The sequence below is a fragment of the Manacus vitellinus genome, unplaced genomic scaffold (assembly GCF_001715985.3).
Source record: "Manacus vitellinus isolate BGI_N305 unplaced genomic scaffold, ASM171598v3 scaffold_6_pilon, whole genome shotgun sequence".
NCBI lineage: Eukaryota > Metazoa > Chordata > Aves > Passeriformes > Pipridae > Manacus > Manacus vitellinus.
Genome location: NW_021940750.1, coordinates 17,424,081 through 17,448,487, shown reverse-complemented (window position 1 = coordinate 17,448,487; position 24,407 = coordinate 17,424,081). Strand labels below are relative to the sequence as shown.

General features: G+C 36.8%; 1 protein-coding gene across 1 annotated transcript in view; it reads left to right on the top strand.

Moving 5' to 3' along the window:
• Window positions 1–24,407, top strand: part of BAZ1A (bromodomain adjacent to zinc finger domain 1A) — a 58,535-nt gene that overhangs the window by 20,918 nt on the left and 13,210 nt on the right. The window contains exons 5-20 of the mRNA XM_029964082.1: window positions 2,292–2,379; window positions 4,081–4,215; window positions 4,755–4,857; window positions 6,845–7,011; window positions 7,799–7,894; window positions 9,237–9,375; window positions 9,826–9,972; window positions 12,363–12,458; window positions 12,586–12,810; window positions 13,452–13,617; window positions 13,890–14,003; window positions 15,088–15,212; window positions 16,765–17,373; window positions 19,843–20,006; window positions 20,191–20,345; window positions 22,808–22,956. Of these exons, the coding sequence (XP_029819942.1) occupies window positions 2,292–2,379; window positions 4,081–4,215; window positions 4,755–4,857; window positions 6,845–7,011; window positions 7,799–7,894; window positions 9,237–9,375; window positions 9,826–9,972; window positions 12,363–12,458; window positions 12,586–12,810; window positions 13,452–13,617; window positions 13,890–14,003; window positions 15,088–15,212; window positions 16,765–17,373; window positions 19,843–20,006; window positions 20,191–20,345; window positions 22,808–22,956 (2,678 nt within the window). The remainder of the gene's footprint in view (window positions 1–2,291; window positions 2,380–4,080; window positions 4,216–4,754; window positions 4,858–6,844; window positions 7,012–7,798; window positions 7,895–9,236; window positions 9,376–9,825; window positions 9,973–12,362; window positions 12,459–12,585; window positions 12,811–13,451; window positions 13,618–13,889; window positions 14,004–15,087; window positions 15,213–16,764; window positions 17,374–19,842; window positions 20,007–20,190; window positions 20,346–22,807; window positions 22,957–24,407) is intronic.

Below are 24,407 nucleotides of genomic sequence, written 5' to 3'. Positions count from 1 at the left end.
CTTAGGTGATTGCAAGTCATTTAGTTCCAGCAGGAATCAGGATTTGATTTTTTTCATTAACTACATTCCTGTATAGTTAGTTTTTTCGTTCTCATGAAGTAGTGTGGGTTCCCTGGAATGCCAGGAACCATTAGAGTGCCCACTGTCCTCTGTAAGGAGTGCCACACCGTGACCAAGCAATGTGTGAATTCACCTCCCCCTTGTTGGCTTGTCTTCCCATTTGAGAGATGTGATGCTGCTTTTGTGCTGTCCTTGTTTTCTTGTTTGTTTTCCCTCTCTCCTGAAACAGTCCTGTCCTTGGGACAGGAGCACAGGTGATGCTTACCTCAGTTCCTGCAGTAGCAGGGATAAATGAGGAGAGGAGTAGGAAAACTCATCAATAGGTGGCTAAAGCATTGGTGCTGCCAGCAGAATTTTGGTTTTTTCAACCATGGGGCAAATTCTATGGTACCTAGCCTGCTAGAGTCAGATGGGCTTCATCTATCTAGCAAGGGCAAAAGATCTCTAGCCTGTTAGTTGTCGGGGCTGATCAAGAGGGCTTTAAACTAGGTTTGAAGGGGGAAGGGGTTAAAACCAGGCTCTCCAGAGATGAGCCTAAGGGTGGAAAGCCTGAGTTAGAAGTGAAATCAGCAGCCCAGCTGAAGTGCACATACACCAGTGTATGCAGCACGGGTAACAAACAAGAGGAGCTGGAAGCCATCATGCAGCAGGAAAGCTATGATGTAGTCTCCGTCACAGAAACGTGGTGAGATGACTCGCATGGCTGGAATGCTGCCACAGATGACTAAAAGCTCTTCAGAAGGGTTGGGCAAGGTAGGAGAGATGGAGGGGTGGCTCTGTATGTTAGAGAGTTTCTTGACACTGTAGAACTTGAGGTCAGTGGCGATAAGGTTGAGTGCCTGTGGGTCAGAATCAGGGGAAGGCCAACAAGGCTGACATCTTGGTGGAAGTCTGTTATAGACCACCCAATCAGGATGATGAGGGTGATGAATTATTCTACGAGCAGCTGGCAGATATCTCAAAATCACCAGCCCTTGCAGATGACACTAAGCTGGGGGAGCATGTTGATCTGCTAGAAGGCAGGAGGGCTCTGCAGAGGGACCTGGACAGGCTGGAGAGTTGAGCTGATTCCAGTGGGATGAGGTTCAACAAGGCCAAGTGCACTTTGACCACAACAACCCTCTACAGCACTACAGGCTGGGGACAGAGTGGCTGGAGAGCAGCCAGGCAGAAAGGGACCTGGGAGTTTGGATTGCCATGAAGCTGAACATGAGCCAGCAGTGTGCCCAGGTGGCCAAGCAGTGTGCCCAGGTGGCCAAGAAGGCCAATGGCATCCTGGCCTGTATCAGGAACAGTGTGGCCAACAGGACCAGGGAAGTGATTCTTCCTCTGTACTCAGCACTGAGGCCACACCTGGAGTACTGTGTCCAGTTCTGGGCCCCTCAGTTCAGGAAGGATATTGAGCAGGTCCAGGGAAGAGCAACAAGGCTGGTGAAGGAACTCAAGCACAGGCCCTATAAGGAGAGGCTGAGGGAGCTGGGGTTATTTAGCCTGGAGAACAGGAGGCTCAGGAGAGACCTCATCGCTCTCTACAACTCCCTGAAAGGAGGTTGTAGCCAGGTGGGGATTGGTCTCTTCTCCCAGGCAACCAGCAGTAGGACAAGAGGGCATGGTCTTAAGGTGTGCCAGGGGAGGTTTAGGTTGAATATTAGGAAGAAATTTTTTACAGAGAGAGTAATCAGGCATTGGAATGGGCTGCCCAGAGACGTAGTGGATTCACCATCCCTGAAAGTTTTTAAGATGAGATTCGATGTGGCACTGAGTGCCATGGTCTAGTAACCGCAGTGGTAGTGGATCAGGGGTTGGACTTAATGATCTCGGAGATCCTTTCCAACCTGGTTGATTCTGTGATTCTATGAATCAGACTTCAGTTTTATTTGGGAATTTTAAGAAATATTTGGAGGATCTTCCATGGATGAATAGGTTGTGTAGTTTGTATGTTTTTATAAAAGAGGACATATCAGGATCTTCAAAATAAAAATTGCAGATGCATAAACCAACTGTTTAAGTATTACTTGGGTTTTATTTTATTCGTAAGGAACTTTTTAATTCAACTGGAGTTGCAAAGAATGGCTGTTAGTTACAATATTAAGGATGTTATTTATAATGAAGAAAATAAGAAAAAGGTAAATGGTATGGTCTGTTACATGACTCTTGCACATATTTTCAGCTGTACTTAAGCAATAATTAAAGATGTTAGTTGATAATACTACCTTTCTTTCCTACTACAGCCGGAGGAAACATCTCTTTTCTCGAGATAGACTTAAACTTTTTCTGAAACAACACTGTGAACCACATGATGGAGTAATTAAAACTAAGGTAAGTAAGAAGGAATAATTTATGGGATAGAGTATTGACCTTATTTAGTATTTTTTTTGCTCTTCTCTACAAGCTGCTCAAGCTTCTTTTTTAAACTACCTCAAATTTAGCTTTTTGTAATTATAATATACCAAGTTAGTATTTGACTTTTCCAAAATAAAAGATGATGGTACTTGAACTTTCTGCGTAAAAACAGGTTTTTGTTAACTTCTGCTTGTAAATAAGATGGTAATTTTTCTGTACATGAACTAGAATTCTCTAATTTCTTTTTTAGATACCAGTTTAGAAAAGTCCCCAAAATAAAAAAGGGAGCATTTACCTAGAAAAATTTTATTTATTAAAGCATAATACACTTTTGCTTAGTCTAACACATGAGTTGTTTTCATTCTTCAAGATATGCCTGATATTTCTAAGGCAAATAAAAACAAACTGTTTTTGTTTTGGTACAGTATGCCAATACTATTCTGTTGTGATGCTTTTGATTGGAAAATGTTTTATGGTAGGTTGAATTCAGTCTTCAGTTAGACATCTTATGAGATGAGATATGATATTCAGTACAAGTTCAGATTTAAGTTCACATCTTAGTGCAGGATGACTGAGAATTTGTTTCCTTGTGCTCAAGGAATTGAGCAGCTTTTCCCACACTTACCAAGTAGGCAGCAATTCCCCTTGCCTTGCCTGTTGTGCCACAGGAGATCCTGGACTCTTTCACTATGTATTGCAGACTTGACCCTGAAATCCATGTTATCTTCTTGTTTTTAGAAAGAAGCATGGTTTTTTTATTTGTCTGGTACTTTGTTGTACAGCCATGTAACTGCTCATTCTGGACAGGAAGGGTTGAATTGATGAGAGCATCAATGAGAGTCTTGCCTCTAAAAGTTGTGGAAAATAACAACAGCAATCAATTTCTGAATAAGTTTGTAACTTTAGAGTCTGTCTCTTTTAAAGAAATGGAAATAAGAGAAAATAGAGCTGAAAGGGATATAACACTCCCTTCCTTGGGCTTGTTAGTGATCGCGTTGACCTAGCTCACTGTAACGCTTTAAGGACTAGTGATCTATTAGTGACGCTTTCTGGAGCCTCAGGAAACTTGTTATATTCTGTATATGTGTGCATTTGTCATCTTGTCTTTGTTTGAGCTTTCTGTGGAGTGCCTTGTCCCCTTGCTGATTGCCTTGCATTTCAGTTATGTGAACATGTCGTATTTGGAATGTCTCCTCTTGTATTGCATGACAAGGGCAGACTTCCTGAAGGCATCAGGTTGAGAAAGTAGACTTGAAAAGAAGCTTTGACAATTTGGAACGATCCTCCTCCAGAAATGAGTATCATAGAGAATTATGTAATTATTCGATAAGTTAATTTTCTGACTTTATCAGTCAAAAGGCATTCTTGACACTTTTCAATAACTTGCTAGGATGACTGTGCCCAGCTGTATTTGCTAAAAGGCATCTAAAGAAATAGCATCCTACCAAATGAAGCGAAATTCTGTTTTCAGATGTCTGCTGTATACGTTATTATCCACTTTGTAGATTAACTCTACACTTAGACTATTTCAGAGCTTTATTTCTTATCCAAAGTTAACCAGTTCTCAGTCTGGCTACTTTTACTGTCTTCTGTTAATTAATGATTCAATAATTAGCTTATATTTATGAAAAGGTAAGAATTTCACAATGAATATCTGTTTTCATCTTTCTTACTAAGGCAACATCAATTGAAAAATACAACCTAGCAGAACAAAATTTCTCCTACTTCTTTCCTGATGACCCACCCACATTTATCTTCAGTCCTGCAAGCAGACGGCGAGGGCGACCTCCAAAGAGGGCATCTACTAGTCTTGTAAGTAATAACATTTTTAATCCCAGATGAAGACACGGCAACATAGTCTTCTAAGTTCTGGATGGAATTTCCTGAACTTTTAGAACAGTTGAAATGCAAGGTTGACATCATGCTTCTTTACTTTGAGGATGAATTTAGATATATTACATAATTGCTATTAAAGTAATTGCTTTATAGTTAAGCCAGTAAAAGGGACCATATTTGTTATGTTATCTTCTTATTTTTATCTTAATTTCTGTGATCTCATCAAGAAACTAGCTTTTCAGTGTGTTGTGAAGATGCATAGAGTACTTGTCCCTTCTGGGATTGATAAATAATTTGTTAAAAAGCTTTAATTTGAACTCTGAGATACAATTATGTCACTTGCCCTCAGATACAGATATATCACTTGCCTGTATTTAAATATGGAGAATCCTGGTGCTCTAATCTACTTTATCTTGTTCTAGAGAACAGTTGAAAAATTGGGAATATCTTTTGCTGGTCATTTCACTGTAGTTATTATTTTCTTTTTTCCTCTGCCCCTCCAAATTTTCAACCAGGAGGACAATATTAGCGCTAAACGAAACACCCCAGGAAGCAAAAGTAAAGTATCAAGGGAAAGGACAAGGTTCCAGAAGCAAAAAGAAGATACGCCGGCCATGGGTAAGTTGAGGTTTAGTCCTATGACCAGTAGAACCAGTTTTTGCAGGTTTGAGAGCAGGCTATAATTACAGTATTTTTGGGGTTGTACCTTTCAAATGGAAAACTTAAAAAGACGCTACTGCCACAGCACTATTGCAAAGTGCTCCTTTTAGTGGTTAGAAGGGTTGTTTCCTGATCTTTTTTCCTTTTTTTCGTTTTAGTTTACTGAACTGGAGAAATGTAGGAAGCTTGTGGTCCAACTTGTGTTGATTTCTATCTCAGATAAATAAAGAGCTAAAAAATTTTTGCAGAAGTCTGAGTGATGAAATCATGCAAAATTTTACCATCTGAAGGTGTATCAAAACATGAACATGTAACACAAATCAGTATGTTGTATGAGGAAAATGCGTAAATGGAAAAACTATCTCAAAATTTAAAAGAACTGCAATACATTCTGAATTTTTCTGATTAAAATATCACAAATCACTTAAGAGATTTTTAGTTTGGACTGACTGAATAATTTTGGCTTAGTTTTGACCTGTTCCTGATCAATTTAAGCTTGATTTCAAAATAAGTAAGGGAACCTGCAAGCCTATGGGTTTAACTAGGTAAACTGGTGTGTCTTCTTGAAGAGACGAATTCTAGACAAGGAGATATTCTTCTGGATTTTAAGAACTTACGTTGTTCCGAAGAAAAGGCTTTAATATCTGGAAATATTTTAGTGAACTTCCAGTTTCAACCTGTCATTTCCATGAACATGGAATGCTTTAGGATGGCAAGGACATCTAGAAATTACCTAGTCCAACATCTGTTTAAATAATTGCAGAGTTGTCTGATGCTGCTTTAGGCCTTTTCTTCATAGGAGACAGGACACTAGAGTTTTGTGTTATCCATTAAAATTGCGTGCATCCACTTTTTTGCACAACTAGCATCTACTTGTTTGTGTGCTGGAAATGACAGTATAGAACAAGGTAACAGCTGATTAACATCAAAATTGCTTCCTCTCTTGTGTGAAGGCTAGTTAAGACACATTTTCACAATGTGAAAAGATAGCAAAATACCAGGTACCTTGAAAGACTTGCCTTCTCAGTATGTAGAAGATTCTGGAGGGATCAGCTTCACTGCATTTGTTTGCTGACTAAGAGACACGGCTGGCACCTGTAGTAGCTATTTGTAGAAGCAATGTAGCACATTTTCCAAATTTTATAGGAAAATGTAACCAAAGTCTTTTTTTTCAGTACTATCCACTTGGTAAGAGTGGATCTCTTTTCATTTCATTCACTTGTGATCCTAACTTTCCTGTTTATTCAATTAAGACGGTAAAACCCCCTTTTATTTGTTAGCCTGTGTGTAGGTTGACAGGCATTGTCTGTCCACAGAAAGTGGAAATTTGTATCCTGCTGTTCTTCTGCAGAGGACTACAAAGAAATGTGCATCTCCTCAGGCAATAACATTAAAGTTCAGCTTAAACTGTGTAACTGAAGTAAAACTTGAACAAAATGTACTGAAATAGTATGTAAGTTTCAAGTGTATTGACTTTTCAGTAATTCAGTAATAACTAAATACTTAAAAATCACCTATTTCAAGGTTTTTGCTATCCCAGATGTTTCATGGTTATATGCCACACGTGGTTGTGACATGCTTTTATTAATCAGTCATTACTTAATATCTTGCTGTAATTATACATGGTTGGAATCAGTTCTCATCTTTATATGTCACTTGAGGGAAACCAATAAAACAAGCAATAAACTTCTGTATACTCATAAAACCAGATAAATTTAGCTTTATTACAGTGATGAGAACCTGTAGAACATGTCTAATACTTAGGCTTAAAACTCTGATTGTCTGAAGAACTTTCAAGTGTTTGAATTTGTGGTTGGCATAGAAACAATTCAGTCTTCATAACAATATCTTTTTCATATGGTAATTATAAAAAGTTCAGCCTATTTAGCAGTTAAAACTAACATTTTACAAAAGAAAAAATAACTTGATTTTTTTCCTTTTGTAGCTTTTGAAAAAGCTAAATTAAAACAAGAGAAGGCAAATGCTATAGAAGCTAGGAAAAAGGAGAAAGAAGATAAGGAAAAAAAGAGAGAAGAATTGAAGAAAATTGTGGAAGAAGAAAGGATGAAAAAGAAAGAAGAGAAAGAGAGACTCAAAATAGAAAAGGAAAAAGTAATGCATTTGAAGTATATGTGTTTCATATAGAAACAGTATAACAGGTTTCTAGTTTTCTTGTTTCTTAGTTATTATCTGTTTCAAGTTATTTTCCATTAACTGTTTTCAGTTCCTAGTAAAGCACTTCAGAAGAACAGACAGTCATAAGATTTGATTATGGGTTTGTATTTCTGGTTAACATTGTCTATAATTTTACTTCACCAAAGTTCACTTTACTTCAGAAGTAAGGTCTATTTCAGTGTGGTGGATTGGGTTTTCTTCTCGCTAGTAATGCATACACTTATTTGATTTGATGGTTATCTTCTGTTTGAGTGTTAAAGATGCTGTACTGCATCAGATTCACAGCATATCAAATGGTTGTGGGTTTCCTTGTGGATTCTCTTTGCTTGCTAAATAACTTTTTGTCACTTTGAATATGAAGAAATTATATATTCCACAGTATTTCACTACAGCCACATCCACTATATTTTGATGGTCTTTTTTGAGGCAACTTTCATAAATATTCTAATTTTTAGATATTTTTCTTCAACCACTTCCATTAAAAACAAAACAAAACCCAAAACACCCCGAAACAAAGGCAACAACTAATCACGACAAAGTATCATGACATTTAAACATTTTTGCAAGTATAATTTTATACAAAATAAAAATTAATACATTACTTCATTCTAATTAAATGTGATGCTTTACTTTTCAGTGTGATTGCATAGTAAATGGTGCAGTTTTAGAAACTGCAATAGGGCTATCTGACAATATTTTATACACAATTGTGGCATTTTTTCAGGAAAGAGAAAAGCTGCGTGAGGAAAAGAGAAAATATGTGGAATACCTGAAACAGTGGAGTAAGCCTAGAGAAGATATGGAGTGTGATGATCTTAAGGTATGATTGAATTTGGAATAACTCAAGCTCATACTTTGCAAGGACCCCAGGCTAGATTTCCTAATGCAGAGGCAAATCTAGATCTGATTGGAATGCTAGGGGCTGTGAATCACCTGCAGTCATGTAGTAAATACTTCCCAGTGGCAGTGCTAATAGGATCGTCTGCATCTGCATTTTCAACCTCCAGAAAAGTTTTGCAGGCTGTATTCAGTCTACACATGGAGCAAATGTATGTTTAAAGTGCTGACATTAGAGTGGAGGGTATTGAGTATGCCTGATTTTTCTGTTAAATATACAAGATGAGCTCACCTAGAACAAACCCGAGTTACTTAAAAGATTTAAGTAATGAAGAAACCAAATTTTTTGGCTGCAAAAGGTATAAAGGACATTGGCTTCTTGCTTCCTGTGGCATTCTTTTGATTTGAACTCTAGCAATATACTTGTTTAATGAGCATTTTTCAGGACAAGAATATAAATAAAGATGAATTTAGGTGGAGACTGCTTTTTAAAAAATTCTCTTCTATGGAAATTGGTGAAATACCTTACTATGTTCCTGTGAAGCATAGCATTGGGCATTCTTCTTGTTAATGTTTGTGAACTACCATAGTTGTGGAAAGGAGGTGTCATTCTGGAAATTGTACAACTCTGTCTGCTAAGAAACATTGAAAAGACAAATCTTTAGGAGTTACATCAAGATAGTAGTTTCAAAGTCAAACAATGTTAGACACTGTCATCTGTGATGTGGAGGTGGTGTCTCTGTTAAGTGGTCTTGTTACATGGTTACATGAGCTCCCTTTAAAATACCTTCAGCTGCTGCAAGTGCCTTACCAATGCAAAAAACTCAATACCAGAACGTGCAGTCATCAGACATGATCTTGCATATCCTAGTATTAGAAGGGTGTGTTTTATGTGAATGTGTTGGGTTTTTGTTTGCTTGTCTTCACAAGCAATCATGAGTAACTTTTAAGAGTATGTTTATTTTTGCTTGTCTAGACAGCATACTGAAATTCAAAACTCTTGTGAAATAATAAAGGTTTACAGGAAAAATCTTGATAGCAAATGGTTGTAACTTGTAGTGAGTTTGACTTCCTTTGTTAAAGATACAAACTTCATGAACACGAATAAACTTTTTTCTCAAAAGTTTTACATTCAAGTTGCATGCTTTTCAGTTTCTAAAGTTAGTACTGCCATAGATGTTACTGTGCCTTGCAGGACCCTTTTTGGTAAAATGTAAAGAAACCCTACAGATACACCCCTTAGAATAATAAACTGTTTGGTTTTAATCACTTGTGTACTCTGCAGAAATCAAGTGGGATATTAAGTTGTCCCATTTGGATTGCAGGAACTTCCCATTCCAATGCCAGTGAAGACAAGACTTCCTCCCGAGATCTTTGGTGATGCTCTGATGGTTTTGGAGTTTTTACATGCTTTTGGGGAACTTTTTGATCTTCAAGATGAATTTCCCGAAGGAGTAACTTTAGGCAAGTTGTTGTTTATGTGGCAAGGAGCCCCAGTTTTGTGGTGTCTGTTCTTCTGCTGAACAACCAAACATCTTAAGTGCACCCAAGTACCACTGCTACAAATTTTCTGTGTGGCTTTAATATATTAGTGCTTACAGATGCATATCAATCCAGTTTTCTCTTCACAGTCAACTCTGCAGTGTTTGTAAAATCAAAGTTAATTTCAATGTACAAGTTGTTATTCTACTTACTAAAATATCTATTTGTACTTTATTCTCACAGTTATATATTAAAATAATGCTATTTTGTCAGCACTCTTTCTGACACCATGTCCTCAGGAATATACACAGTAAATTATGGAAAAGTAACTTGATTATCATACCTAAAGGAAAAATAATGTTTTCATTCTTCAGTACATAATCGTTTTCCAACTTTGTGGCAAAAGTGACGCTTCTTAAACTTTATTCACAGAGGTTTTAGAGGAAGCTCTTGTAGGAAATGACACTGAAGGCCCACTATGTGAATTGCTGTTTTTCTTCCTGACTGCCATCTTTCAGGCAATGGCCGAAGAGGAAGAGGAAGTGGCCAAAGATCAAATAGCTGATGCTGAGACCAAAGGTCAGATCCTTAATTTTACTGCTGAAAAGCTGAAATGGTACTGGAATTAACTTCAAGCTGCATGATTTATGGCATTCCTTTGTTTAACCTTATCTTATTATGCATGGATATTGTATGTAAATGGGCTTGGTTTTTCTCTTTTGTCTGAAATTAAAGCTTTAAACTGGGCATGGAGTGCAAGGGCTGAGGGGAAGAGAGAAAAAGGAAGCTCACTGTTACTACAATTGTATCCAGCAAAGCATAATAAGCTTTTAACAGCACTGCTTATGTTTTGGAGGCGCAGGAAGCATCTTCACCTTCCTCCTCTTCCTTCAGCACTGTTAGATGTTTCTCCTGAGGGTCCGGAAACAAGTACTTTTCCTAAGTCTCCTCAAAGGTCTTTATGTGTATCTATTACAAAAAAATCTGGACCTAACTAGATTAAAAATCTAAAACTCCCCAGCACAACAATAATGGAGAATTCAATATTCATTGTCTTTCAAGACTGGGAAGTATGCATCCACAGCTCCTACATACTACCATGTCTCCTTCTTTCAGTAAAGGGCCTCACAGTCACTCTGCCTTTGGTCTTTGCTCTAAGGCTGAAGTTGCCCCCATTTTCAGAGGTATTCAGTATCACTAAACCCCTGATCAGAAGTGCAGACTTTGTTACAAATTTACGTGGTCTGGTGTTTATGGACTGCCAAATTTGCTGGCTGTTTAAAGGAGAAGCTTTGGCCCTTCCTGCTAGTCTTCATTTCATTAGAGATAGGTAGGAACATAAGAGCAGTCCCCATTTGAGGTCAAGTGAATTTTGTGGTGCCTCCACAAGACAGATATGTGAGGTACAGGAAAGTTCTTTTAATTCCTCCCTTGAAGACTCTGTATTTTCATGCTTAAGATTTATGTCCAGTCTATAAATTATATAAAGCATGAGCACTATCTTCAGCAATAGAGGTTGCTCTTTGTAATTGAATAAAGTTACAGATTTGATATGGTGTTAAAAAATTCAGACTGTGTTTTAATTACTGTTGAATTTAGCAATTAACCTGTATTTTTTTGACTACTGAGCATTGCTTTGGCAATACAAGGAAAGATTCCTTTATCAGGTATCATAGAATAGTTGATTAGATTCTTTATTATTCATAGGACAGATCAGAAAAAATGTAATGTAACTTTCATATTTTAATTCGACTTCATGGGGCTGACAATTGCAAAAATCTGCTGTTTTGTTTCTAGTTTAGCAGAGCAATGGGTAAGGCACTTCATCTACTATGTTTTACATGCCTTGGAACTTCCACTTCTTGTCACTCTTGTTTAGACATCTTCTGTACCGTAAAGGAATTACATGTTCTTGGCTTTGTATCTGGTTAACCAAACTCATAGTAGTCACCATGTTTTCTCAGTTAAATTCTGTACAGGCAGTGTTTCTGCAACAGAGAACACCATGGGTGTAGGGTTTTGGGATGTACAGTACTTTCTCAAACTGTGTTACATAGATACAGGGAGAGAGGAGGTGCAGAGGTTCATTTTGCAATGTCTGGGTGACAGTTTTCAAACACCATCAATCGTCATACAATACGGTTGTGGATTTGCATTTTATGTAGTCTTAGTTTGGATTTGTGGCTCTATATTGACTTGATGACTTTAACTGCTTATTGATTTGGATTTGAGTGACGTGAAATTGTTGAAACAGCATACAATGCTGAAAGAATTCTACCAACCCTCTGGAGAAATACCTGTAAGTGCTGAGGAAACTTCTGTTTAAGAAACAGGAATTTGCTGTTTCTCCCTTTCACTTCCCTGCTTTCCTGGTCAGTTTGCTTATGTGTGATGTTCATTAAGTGCAGGTACTTGTTTTGGTGAAATATGCTTTCTTAGTCATGACTTAAGTCATTGTGTTTGTGCAGAACAGGCTGTATCTAAGTTAGATAGAAAGTGTATGGTGAATGGTGATAGCCAGTATCAAAATATGTGAATGGTTTGGATTGTTTCCTAAAAACAAACTTATGATGGGAAATAGTAGTTTATTTGAGGAAAGGAAATACAGGTGTTTCTTGCATTGTTACTTGTTTGTGCTTTCAAATGTGTTTATGGATTTGTTTTTGCTGCCTTTTGTGTTGCCATTGTGCATGTTTTGTGTTGTGGTTGCTTTAACAGCTTATATGCTGTTCTCCCTTTATGTAGCATGTGGTGCATGTCTTTAGCTTTTAGTTGGATTTTTTTAGTTGCATTTAAAGATATGTAAATTTTCATTTGGACGTTGAATTGAGTTTTGAATACATTGATGCTTTTGTAAATATCGGCCCTCTTTTTGCTTTGTCTGCAACTTTTAAAACACAGCTTCCTTTCCTCCCCTCCACAGTACAAGTTTTAATTTGCACTAGAATAAAGTGTTTATTTCCTTAAAGATTTAACAGAGGCTTTGGATGAAGATGCAGACCCCACAAAATCTGCACTGTCTGCAGTTGCAACTTTGGCAGCTGCATGGCCCCAGTTACATCAGGGTATGTGTGGGTTTCACTTCTTGTTTTGTTACTGTTCTTAATTTACTGTGTATTTTAAATAACATTTTTATATTTATATACATTTAAATGTCTGTATAAAATAACTATACATTCTTCTCAACTGTAGGCTGCAATTTGAAAAACTTGGATCTTGATAGCTGCACTCTTTCTGAGATTCTCAGACTTCACATTCTAGCATCAGGTGCTGATGTAACATCAGCCAATGCAAAATACCGTTACCAGAAACGAGGAGGGTTTGATGCTACTGATGATGCTTGCATGGAATTGAGATTAAGTAATCCTGGTCTCTTGAAGAAACTTTCAAGTACCTCAGTATATGATTTGTTGCCAGGTAATAAAAGACAATACATGTTAGAAATTACTAGACTGCTTATTAAGTGATCAATTTTAGAACTGGCTTCAGACCAGTAATGGTCAGAATTTACTGTATCATAGAATAATTTAGGTTGGAAAGGACCTGTAGAGGTCACCTAGACCAAAACCCACTCCTATGCTTCAGCCCCCACAAACAGGTCCCACCACATCAGAGATTGCAGAGCTAGGCAGTCTCATTACTTCTGAGTTGCCTTTTTTTAATCTCATTTTAAAAATGTTAGTTTTACATGCAGGAGGGGATCTCTCTGGGAGAAGCATCGAAGTGTTTGATTCAGCCCCTGTTTTTTATGTTGTTCTGGTTTGAGTCTTTCATTCATTATTTGGAAATGGAGAAAACAAATACCATGTACTGTTCCTTTATCTCTGTTTTGAAGATAATATTGCATTTTACTACTTCTTTTGGTGATAAAAGTTAATAAATTAAAAATAAAGGCAGATATTTCAGGAAATGTCTCTTTGCAAGTACAGCTGGTAGACTGCAGATGTTTGACTGTTCACTAGTTCTTGAGTGAGAACAAATCCAGTCTGGAGTGTGTAAGAGTAAGGCTTATTATCAATTATATAATGAAATATAAATGTTGGTCTGAATTTTATTAGGAGAGAAGATGAAGATCCTTCATGCTCTCTGTGGGAAACTTCTGACTCTCGTCTCCACTCGAGATTTCATTGAGGACTCTGTTGATGTGCTACGACAAGCGAAACAGGAGTTCCGAGAATTAAAGGCAGAACAGCATCGCAAAGAACGAGAGGCAGCAGCAGCAAGGTAAAACTAGGATATGGAAAACTAAATTTTGTTGCTACAAATGAGATTAATTCCTTGGTTGCAGAAGGCATACGAGAAACAATAGTAATGTTTCTGTTTTATACTGGTTTCTTGAGACCGTAGACAGGAATGAAACTTTGTTGTGCTAAATGTTGTGCATTCTCACATTAGTGCTATTTTTGGATTGTGTTTTAGTATAAAAGGAAAAAGATGTGGACAGATCAGATAGTAGATTAATTGCAACTGGTTTTCTATATCCTTCCTACTACTAGGATACGTAAGAAAAGAGAAGAAAGATTGAAAGAACAAGAGTTAAAAATGAAAGAAAAACAAGAAAAGCTGAAGGAAGAGGAGCAAAGAATTCCTGCTGTAGAAATATCTGTTGGGTATGATACATAGTATTACTGTGGTATATATGATATAGCACTTTTCAGTTACATGGCCAGACCTAACCTATATGGTGTTTGTTGACTTGATCATATGCAAAAGTATATTTTAAGTATGATTTTATTTTCTTCCTAGTGTTCTATAATTGGTTTATGAAAGTGATTTTTACTATACTCATAATTATTTTGGAAGCTTGTCAAGAGAAACTTACAAATTCTAATTTGTCTTTTGCATTGCTTTGTCTTGCATTGATTTAATCTCTATGAGTATCTTCATACAGACCATTGTAGTTCATTATCTCTTGAGGAATTGATCTGAGCTAGAAAATACTGACCTCACATAACAATTCACTAATCAAATTTCATAGCATTTTTTTTTCTTTTAAATGCTCTGTTATGCCAGGTGATTTCCATAAAACCAAAATTTTTTTGTTCTGTTAATAAAACTGCATGTTTTCAGGTGGTAAGATTCAGGCACATGCAGCTGTATATGATTCGAGGAAAAAAACCCAAAGTGTGCATACAATACTATGTCTTTACCTGCTTGAGGAAGGTAGTTAGTTAAATAAATATGCTTCTAAAGGTGAGCATGGGCCAAAGATAGATTTGTGCTATGTTTTGGAAATTATTATTGAGAGAAAATAATAAAATAAATGTAATAATTACATGTGGTTCTGTAGGTTTTTAATTATAATTGTTAGATGAGGCAAAAATGTGAAATAAGCATATTTTGAGGAGGAAACGTTTTTTAGACATGAAGAAAATCCATGTCAACAGAACTACGCTAGAATGTCGCCAAAAAGGATCTGATTATAAAATACTCTTCAAATGAAAGTGTGGATACCAAAGAGCATGCTTTAGTCTTTAATATGGAACTTCCATTTACAGTTCAATGGTTTTTTTCTGGGCTTTAATATATTAAGTTTATTTTTTAAAAGCATTATAGATATTTTACTAGCTTAAGTACTTGCAAGAGAAAAATATTTTTTGTGTCAAAGATGGCATATTTTATTGTATATTTTTTATCATTCAGCTTATGTGTGGTTTGTTGTTTAGTCACCTTTTGGTTTTTTTACTGTGTCAGGGAAGAGGAACGAGAAGACCTAGATACCAGTACAGAGAGCAAAGAGATTGAGCGTAAAGAGCAAGACATGGACACAGTGACAGAGGATGAAGAAGAGCTGGGACCAAACAAAAAACGACGAAGAGGTAATGCTATAATGTATTTGTTTGTGTACTTGTATATATGCATGCATGCCCCTGGGAAGTTCTTGTGTTTTATATAAAAGTATCAGTCTTTCATGTAATATTTTAAAGGAAAAGTGAAAACCCACACCCAAACATGATGATAATGGGCTACTAAGTACATTGAGCCAGCCTGATGTAGTTCTTGTGGTCAGCTGTCTGGATTCCTCTTTTGTCTGAAAAGTCTCAGGCTGTTGCCTAACAAACCATACTGTTGTAAGTAGTGCCCTTAGAGAGAGAGTTGTAGGAGTCCCATCTAATAGAGGATGGTGTGGGTTTGATTCTATTTTTTTAGTAAGCTACAAAAACAACAAGTATTTTTTTTTTTAAAAAAGTTAGATTGAGCATTTGGGTTTAGTTTGCCTTTGTTAATGAAGCAGCATGCGTTCTGTATGAAAATACAACCAGTCTTACTGCCAGATTTTATTTTCTCAGCAGTGTACTAGTAGGAGCTGCAGTGCAGTAAATGGTGCAGCCTGCTATTCATAACTAAACAGAGGTGTCACCACAGGAGGGATGAATTGTTGATGGCTTTGGGCATCTAGCTCATCTGTGCCTTTCTGCTGGGAAGGCTTTGTGCTAGTGTCTGTGCCAGTGAAAGTCCTGGATCATTGTGGACTTAAGTTGCAAACTTGTACAGTTCTGAACAGTACCTGGGATGGAAACTGAGTCATTCAGTAATGCAAATTTGCATGTTTACTACAGCTTTAGGATGGCGAAACAATGAGATCCTAAACAGGATTTCAGGTTTCTCAAATACCCATGTTTGAGACATTGTGAATGGATGATGAACAAGTATTATTTCATTCCTGCAACTGGGGGACTGAAGGTCTAACTGGAAACCAGTAGAAATTGAGTGTTGACAGCATCTTGAAGGTTGCATGCATCAGTTAGGAGACATACTTTTCTAGATGACTACCAGAACCTTATACTTTGGTAAACTAAGATGTGAACTGAAATATTTTCATCTGGTACAAGTTGACGGGGAGAAAACAGTAGTATATATATTTAAAAAGAAAAGTTATAAAGTAAGGTACCTGACTTTGCCAAAGAAGCTCATGTATAGGGATTCTAGTCTTGCTTGAGACCTTTGGGAAGTTAAATTGATCATTTTGAGAATGATAAATTAAGTCCAAATCATAGTTTGTATTCAGTAATGAAATTGCTAGAATTTTACGTTACAAGATGCTTCTGTAACATGCTTTTCAGTTCTTAAAAGTTTGGTTCCTTTTTATGGTATTAAAAATAAGTGTCAGTAAGTGAGACTTGGTCTAGTTCCTGCAGAGTGTAAGTGTATTCAAAATGGCTACCCCTTCATCAAGGGAAGCACAGTTAATCACTTGAGTTTTTTTATTAAAACTGGTATTGTCTCTTGACTGAGCTTGATGGTCTTTGACAGTGTAAGTTTAGATAATTGGAAAGTGATAGAACTAAACCAAGCCCTTTACTTGAGCTTTTGGTTAAAAAAAAAAAAATTATAAGTGAATTTCTACCAAACTTCTTCTTTTAACTTTAGGAAGGAGAGGGCAAAATGGATATAAAGAATTTACAAGACGAGAAGAGACCACTTGTGAAAAGAGTGAACCTCTTGCTGCTGAAGATGAAGAAGCTTTAAAACAGGAGCAACAAAAGAAAGAGAAGGAACTGTTAGAAAAGATTCAGAATGCAACAGCCTGCACAAATATCACCCCGTTAGGTCGTGACCGTCTGTACCGACGCTACTGGATTTTCCCTTCTCTTCCTGGATTGTTTATAGAGGAGGACTATTCTGGTCTCACAGAAGACATGTTGTTGCCTCGAACCTCTTCCTTTCAGAATAGTGGACAGTCTTGCACAAATGAACCTCAGGTATTCAGTAAAACTGGAGAGTCTTTGAAATCCTCTGAATCTACCTCCAATAATGACCAAGATTCACACACCAGTGTTGTTGTAGAGGTGCCAAGGCCAGTATATAAACCAAACCGTTGGTGCTTTTACAGTTCTCGGGAACAACTGGACCAACTCCTAGAGGCTCTCAATTCCCGAGGACATAGGGAGAGTGCCTTAAAAGAAACTCTTTTACAAGAGAAAACTAGAATATATGAACAACTAAGCAGTTTTCCTGTGGAAAAATTCCATATTCCAGGTAAATGAAAGATTTTTGGTGTTAATTTGCTTCCACAGATACAATTTCTATATAATATTCTAGAAACCTCTAATTTTCATTTAATTGTAATTTCAGAAAAATAAGAATTATTCTGAAGCTTTGTTTCATTTGATGGAAAACACACTGTTTTTTTCTTTCCTTCCTTTTTTTTTATTTCCCCTTTTATATACCTTTGTGGTATTTCTGGTGTTTCATGCTAAAAAAAATAGTAATAATTTTTCTGTTGTCTTACTGCTTAGAAAACTGGGATTGGCTTTTAAGCAAACATCCTTAGGAAGTAATTTGACCTTTGGGAAAAGATTAACTGAGGAGTGAAGATTAATATGCACTAAAAAATAGCGTAGCTATGTTGGTTAGTATGTGGATTAACATCGGTGCATTGGGATTCTGTGATATTACTCTTCTATTTTTTTTTCCTTTTTTCTTCCTTTGGCAGGCGCTCAATAGAGGAGGAAACAACAGTATAACAGATATTTTTATGGGTTTCTAAATGTAGGAGTGTACTGAAAAACCATCCTAGACCTAGTATTTAGGGGTTTTTTCCCTTTTCTGCTAGCCCAGTACTTAGCAATTTATTGGCAAGCCGTTAGCTCCAAACACCACTAAAATTCTTTATATACAAGCTTGCAGCTGGATTGCTTATGGCATGTTGGCAGGTGAAGGATGTTACCAAAATGAAACTCCCAAGGGTAACGTTTAATAAATTGCATTTTGTTTTCAATTATGAAAATCAGTGTGAGGATTTTGAGTTATCTATATTGGGACAAGGGAGAATTATTCACAGCAGAGACAAATTCTGTTTTCCTGGAGTGTGTATGCTAGGACGTGCTGTGAGCACATCAGGTACTGCTAAATTTATAACTGATCTACCATTTCTTTTGGTGGAAACCAGCACAGTACAGAGTTTCTGTGTAGTAATTAAGCTTTATTTGGAGGCCTTATGTCTATATTTGTAGGTTTTTGGTTAGAAAAATCTCTATTGTCTTCTGATACATTTGAGTTTATGCATATTTTCCTAATTGCTGCGCCTTTATCTGTATTTTGTGTGTTGCTTTCTGCCCTGAAGCAACCTGATTTTCACAGCCAAGGCAACTTTGAACTTCACTTTAATAGAGATGAAAAAAATTCAAATGTAGTGGTCCAATGCCAATGCTGCCACCACTGTGTGATAGGCAGGGATAAGTGGCCATGTGTAGCTTTGTTGGGAGCTTTTCTGCTGTGGACTCCAGCTGCTGCCCTATTGCCTTCACTCAAATGACTTGCAAGACAAATGAGAACAACTTCGTAATTCTCTTGCACTGTAGACTGCCCTTCTGCCTTTTCCAGTTCCCACTCAACAGAGCATGGAAATAAAATTGATATGTGCTATTACTTGATTTAATTCCAGTATCCATTAACTTCTCCTCATCACTTATTTGCAAAGCAGTTGCTGCTTTTTCAGTTCTGCTCATTGCATTTCTTCTTTGCTTTTAAACGAAAAAGGACATTTCCCGTATCCAGGCATCAGAGTTGCTAGTCTACATTTTCAGAATATTTTCAGTTACAGGGAATTGTTTCAGCAATTGAGAGCACCTTAGAAATTCACCTTGTGCTTTCTTAACAACAGCTTTATTGTATTTTTTTTTGTTAAATACCTCTAAGTTCTTGCATGTAACTTCTCATCACTGCACTCAAAAGTTTTAAGGTAAATCCTGTGAACAGAAGTGTTCACCACTTATGCAGATTTGCGAGCACTACTTTAGGATTTGGGCAAACTTTCCTGTGGCTTTAGAGTTTTTGCATGAACTTTGAGTTCTCTTATAAGAGGTTTTACTTGACAGCCCATCATCAGCTCTTTCCTAGGTTTCATAAATTATTGTGCTGTCTTGTTCTTTTTTTCCCTGCCTTTAATTAGAGGACACAATAAGTCTGGTCTGTTTGTTTTGTTTAAAAGTTAAGTTTTTAAAAGGGCTTATATTTGTTTTGATAGGTTTTGTGATTCTCAGCACATGTTTGTTTTAAGTGTTTCTGTGATAAAGATCCTTGCAGGAAAGAAAACTGAAGGGTTCTCTTGTAAAGTAAGAGCCATCAAATACTAGAAATGTGACTTTATTATCTTTTTTTTTTTTTCTCCTTACACTTATAGCAGAGTTGTTGTTTGCTTATCTACTACTTTAGAAAGCATTTTAAGGCAGAAGAACTACTTTTAAATTACAAGGATTTCCCATTCTATGCGTTGGGATGGGTGGATGCCAATCTAGAGGTCATCCCTCTAAAGAATACTCTACTTGGTTGGTTCAGATGCCTTAGCTGGCATAGAGATGTTGGTGTTGGCAACATCTTGCTACAGGAAGGGAATTTTGAACTCATGTTTACTTGGTTCTGCCCTGTACTACTTTTGTTCCCTTCACCAATGGCTGCTTTAAGGAATAAGGTCCACTAACACCAAATTACTTGCTGTTCTTGCAGACAAACCTCAAAGTGACATCAGACCTCCTTCAGGACGGGGAAGGATGCAGAATGCTCACGATGGCTCTCACCTATCTGCAGAGAAGCAGCTTGAACTGAGACTTAGAGACTTTCTTTTGGACATTGAAGACAGGATCTACCAAGGAACGTTGGGGGCTATTAAGGTATTTGTGACTTGTAGAATGCCTAGGAGCACAGTGATGCCATCGAGTCTGTAACTTAAATGGGAACTCTTGAATGCTGTGGTTTTACTAAAGGCATAATTAAATTAAATGTAGGGAGTAATTGGCACTAAAAGTTTGTGGCCTTTGATTCTTTAGAAACCTCAAAGTTGTATGTTTGCTTCAGGTTACAGACAGACAGGCTTGGAGAGCAGCCTTAGAACATGGGCGATATGAGTTTCTGAGTGATGAAAACAAAGAAAATGGTATTATTAAAACTGTGAATGAAGAATCTGAAGTAATGGAAACTGATGATCAAGATAAGTTTATTGTGAAAGACAGGTAAGAGCTATAGTTTAAATAATGGCTCTTTGCTATGAGTTTTATAGCAGTGCTCTGGTTTGGGTTTTTGGGGGAGGACTTGGATCTTCAAGTTGTTTTTACCCTCAAATTCCTTGAAATGGTGTTTTTTAAGATTTGAGTTGTAAAACGTGAGATTTTTGCATTGGTTTATAGTCTCTAAATGATGCTGTTCTATTACCATATAAGATTAAGGCACCAATTTTTACAACTTTAGGAATTCAGATATTGCGCTACTCAAAGTGAACATTAATTATCAAAGAAGTAACACGTGGATTAATTTTAAAATAATTTAAAATGCAGAGAAAAACTAATCTGGTAATTGATGTTTTCTTTTCCAGAAGGAAAAAAACCAAACCAAAACAAAAAATTACTTAAATTTGTGGAAAGAGTAAGAGTGTTAAAAAGGAAAGATGGTAATAGTAACAAATTGCTGGTTGAACTGGCCAGTGTACCTCTTCATGAGTCACAGGAAGACCCATCAAGGCAACAGGCCATGGTCTGAATTACTTTTTAGCACTGCAGCAAAAAGGAGATATCATTCATGAAGTTGTAAGATTATAATACTTCAGTAGAGCAAGCTCCAATACAGTAAGAGAGAGGAAACCTCAAATCATATAGTGTTGCAGCTGTAGAATTGTTTTGAGGGGCTTCATTTGGTTTTTAAACAAAGATTTGAAATACGTGTTGGACTCTGATATAAGTTTTTGTTGTAAATCAAATTTCAGAAACTACAGAAATGGTGAAGATTTCTAAATTTTTAGTTATCAGAAGTAACATACTTCTTGGAAATAAAGATCTACCTTAATTGACTTAATACATATAAAATTAAATGTTTTGATAGGATATAAATGTTGAAATACTTCAGGAAAAGATTTATTGGAGACAGTCATTGTGCCAACATACTGTTTGCTTAGGTATTCTGGAGATTATCTGCTGTTGGACTTTAATAAAAATTGAATTTCTGAGTGGACTCTTGAATGTTGTATTGGATGTTAGACGTTTAAAGTTCTCTAAGTTTTTTTTCCCCTTTTTATTTCAGCTTTCTGAATTAGTATTTTCATATAAGATTGCCCTTCAAATCAGAGTTCTCTAGTTACATGCAAAATGGATAGGCTCATCCTTTATATTAATGACACAATTTACAGATGTTTGGTTCCTGAAAACCACAACATAGAAATATTCCACTGTTTTAATTAAGCAGCTAAAATTTATCTGTCTCCACTTACTTTGGGCACTCGCTCCACTGCCAGCTCTCAATTCTACAGAAGCTTGTTGCTTCATTTTTTTTCCATTTGATACCGACTACCGACTCAATCAGAGTTTCTGAATAAAGTCTACTCTAATAAAGACTTGCATATTAAAACACACTATGGGATTCTGAAATCATGTGACAGATTGCTTTTGATGCTGGGCTTTTTATCCACCTCAGAGCGAGTGACATCTCATTAAGACCTTGGAGTTTGACTAGTGAAATGTAAATAACTATGCAGCTTTCTTTCTGTTTGCTTTCAGGCTCTCAAAATGTGTGTGACTGCAAAATATAATGAACAGCTTTTAAGTGTGAAAAAAGAACAGGGACGACCAAAAGCATTCCTTATGCATCAGAATAAAGCAGAATCCAGAGAATCTTAATTAGTTGTTTCTCTATAAACCCCAAATATAAATTGAATTTTATTTTCATTAGTGCGAGTTGCTCTCCTGCACTATACTTAATGTTTGTGGTTCAGAAAGATTAACTACACTTTGAAATGATTGCTTAGTCTTTTAATCCCATTTTATTGGAAAACTACTTTTTTGGTGTTTTGTTTGGTTGGTTTGGGTTTTTCGTTTGGTTGGATTTTGTTTTGTTGTTCTTTTTTCTTATTTCTTTTTTTATCACCCTTACACGAAGAGTTAGTGTTTTAGAAAGATCCTCCAAGGATGAGAACATATAAGTTAACAATTCTTGATTTACATTCTAAAGTTACATTCTGTTTTTATTTGATTTATTTTCTTTTCAAAAATCTTATGAACTGTAAGAATCTGCGTAGTTGAACTTGTGCAGGTGGAAGTACTCTAAAAGGCTACACCTCACCACTGGAAGTGTTTTCACTGAAAAATTATTGGGACTGTACTCTTCACAGACATCTCTCGTAAACCAGCTGATAGATGTTGCATCAAATGTTTCTGAAATCTTAATAATTGTATTGAAATTTGTCATCCACATTTCTTGAAATTTAAATAACTTACCTAAAGATGATTTATCTAGATTAACTAAGCTAATTAAGCAAACATAAGAACTAGGATAACTAATCACACCTGTGCAGTATCTGTTCATGTCCACAGTCCATGCATGTAAAGAAAGTTAAAATAAAAGAATCTACTGTGGATACAGACACGTACGAATATCTCTGGTATTAAACTCAAAATATTCAAAGATAATTTATGTGTTTCTGTTCTAGACTTATTGGATTAAAAACTGAAGCTCCAAGTGCTGCATCAACAAGCACAAGTACCCCTCAACCAGTCAATAATGTGGTCCACTGCTTGGCATCTGCACTGCTTCAGATAGAACAAGGAATTGAGCGCAGGTTTCTCAAAGCACCTCTTGGTAAGTCTCGAAATTTAAACTGTATGTCTCTGATGTTGTGTAAGCTTCTGTAACAAACAAACAAACCCCACCCGCCCCAACACCACAGAAAAACCCCGCATGCCAAACCCACTTGCTTCTTCTGAAGGACTGGATGCTTTAGAGCAGCATGTTGGGGGAAAAAACCAAATAATTAATCTACTGCTGTGTAACACTGTAAAACTGAAAAAAGTTAGATTGTTAGTTTTCAAGGCAATCAATCATGAGGAAATATTACTATTTTCTTACTATTCTACTTGTCCTGAACTATATGTATTAATTAACAGCAAATTTTACCCTTAAGTTCATGCTTATTTAACATGGATCGTTTCAGTGACCTTGTTTGTGTGGCCCTACAATTATACTGATGCACTGGGAGACAGATTGTACCCTTAGGCAGGAATGAGTAATCTTTCTGGGAGAATACTCTAAATCAGAATTACTGTTGAGGCCAATATATCATGTTGCTCTACAGTGAGTTTCTTCTGAGTGTTATTTAGGTTGTAAAAATATATGCTGCTTTTTATACTGTTTCTGCAAAAGCAATATAAGCCTTGTTTATGTGGATCACCTTGATCAGAATATTGACTGTAAAATGTGGGAAACATTTACATTGCAGACTTCCAGATTCTCGGGTTTTGCATTTGTGCTGTAAAACTTGGAAATAAAAGGTTGCAAGAAAAATTTAAACCAAAGCAGGATTTTAGCTTGACTTGGATACACATTCCTTCCTTGACTGCCTCTGATGGTGCTCTAGGGGTGAGAGAGAAGATCCAAAGCGCATAAAGTCATTTTGTTTTCCAGTGATACCTCAGGTCTGGATTCCTTAGGATCCTTTTGCAATTCAGAGCTGGAGTTTTGTCTTGGAGAAGTATGTAAAGATGCTTCATCCTTCCCAAGGCCATCCTGTCTGGATGGCACACTGAGGATGAGCCATGCTCTGTGCTTGCAGGACTGCTTTGCTTGTCACCTGTGAGAGTGCAGTATGGGTTACCAGCACAGCACATACCAGGGTCTTCCAGAGCAACAACTGCCACACACCCTATTAGACAATACTTTCCTCTGATAACCACTGTGTACAAAACTCTTATGCTCTGGCAGATGTTGCTGTAGTAGTTTAAGATGAAAATGCAGGTTTTGGTGTGTTAACACTAGATGTTAATGCCCTATGGCACAGTTGATCCAAAGCTGTTTCTGCATCGTGGCTGCTCCTACATGGAGTTTGCTGTCTGGGTATCAGTTGCCACTGAAGATGAGTTTAAGCTAGATTTGTGCCAGAGACTGATGTGCAGACATGGGTTCCCTTCCACAAGCTTTTATTATCGGTGTGATAACCTCTAGAACAGGGAAGTGCGACAAATGATTGAGATGAAAGGGGACAGCATGAGAGTAGTTTGAATCGCAACTGTTTGAAAGCTTTACTTGGCTTAGTG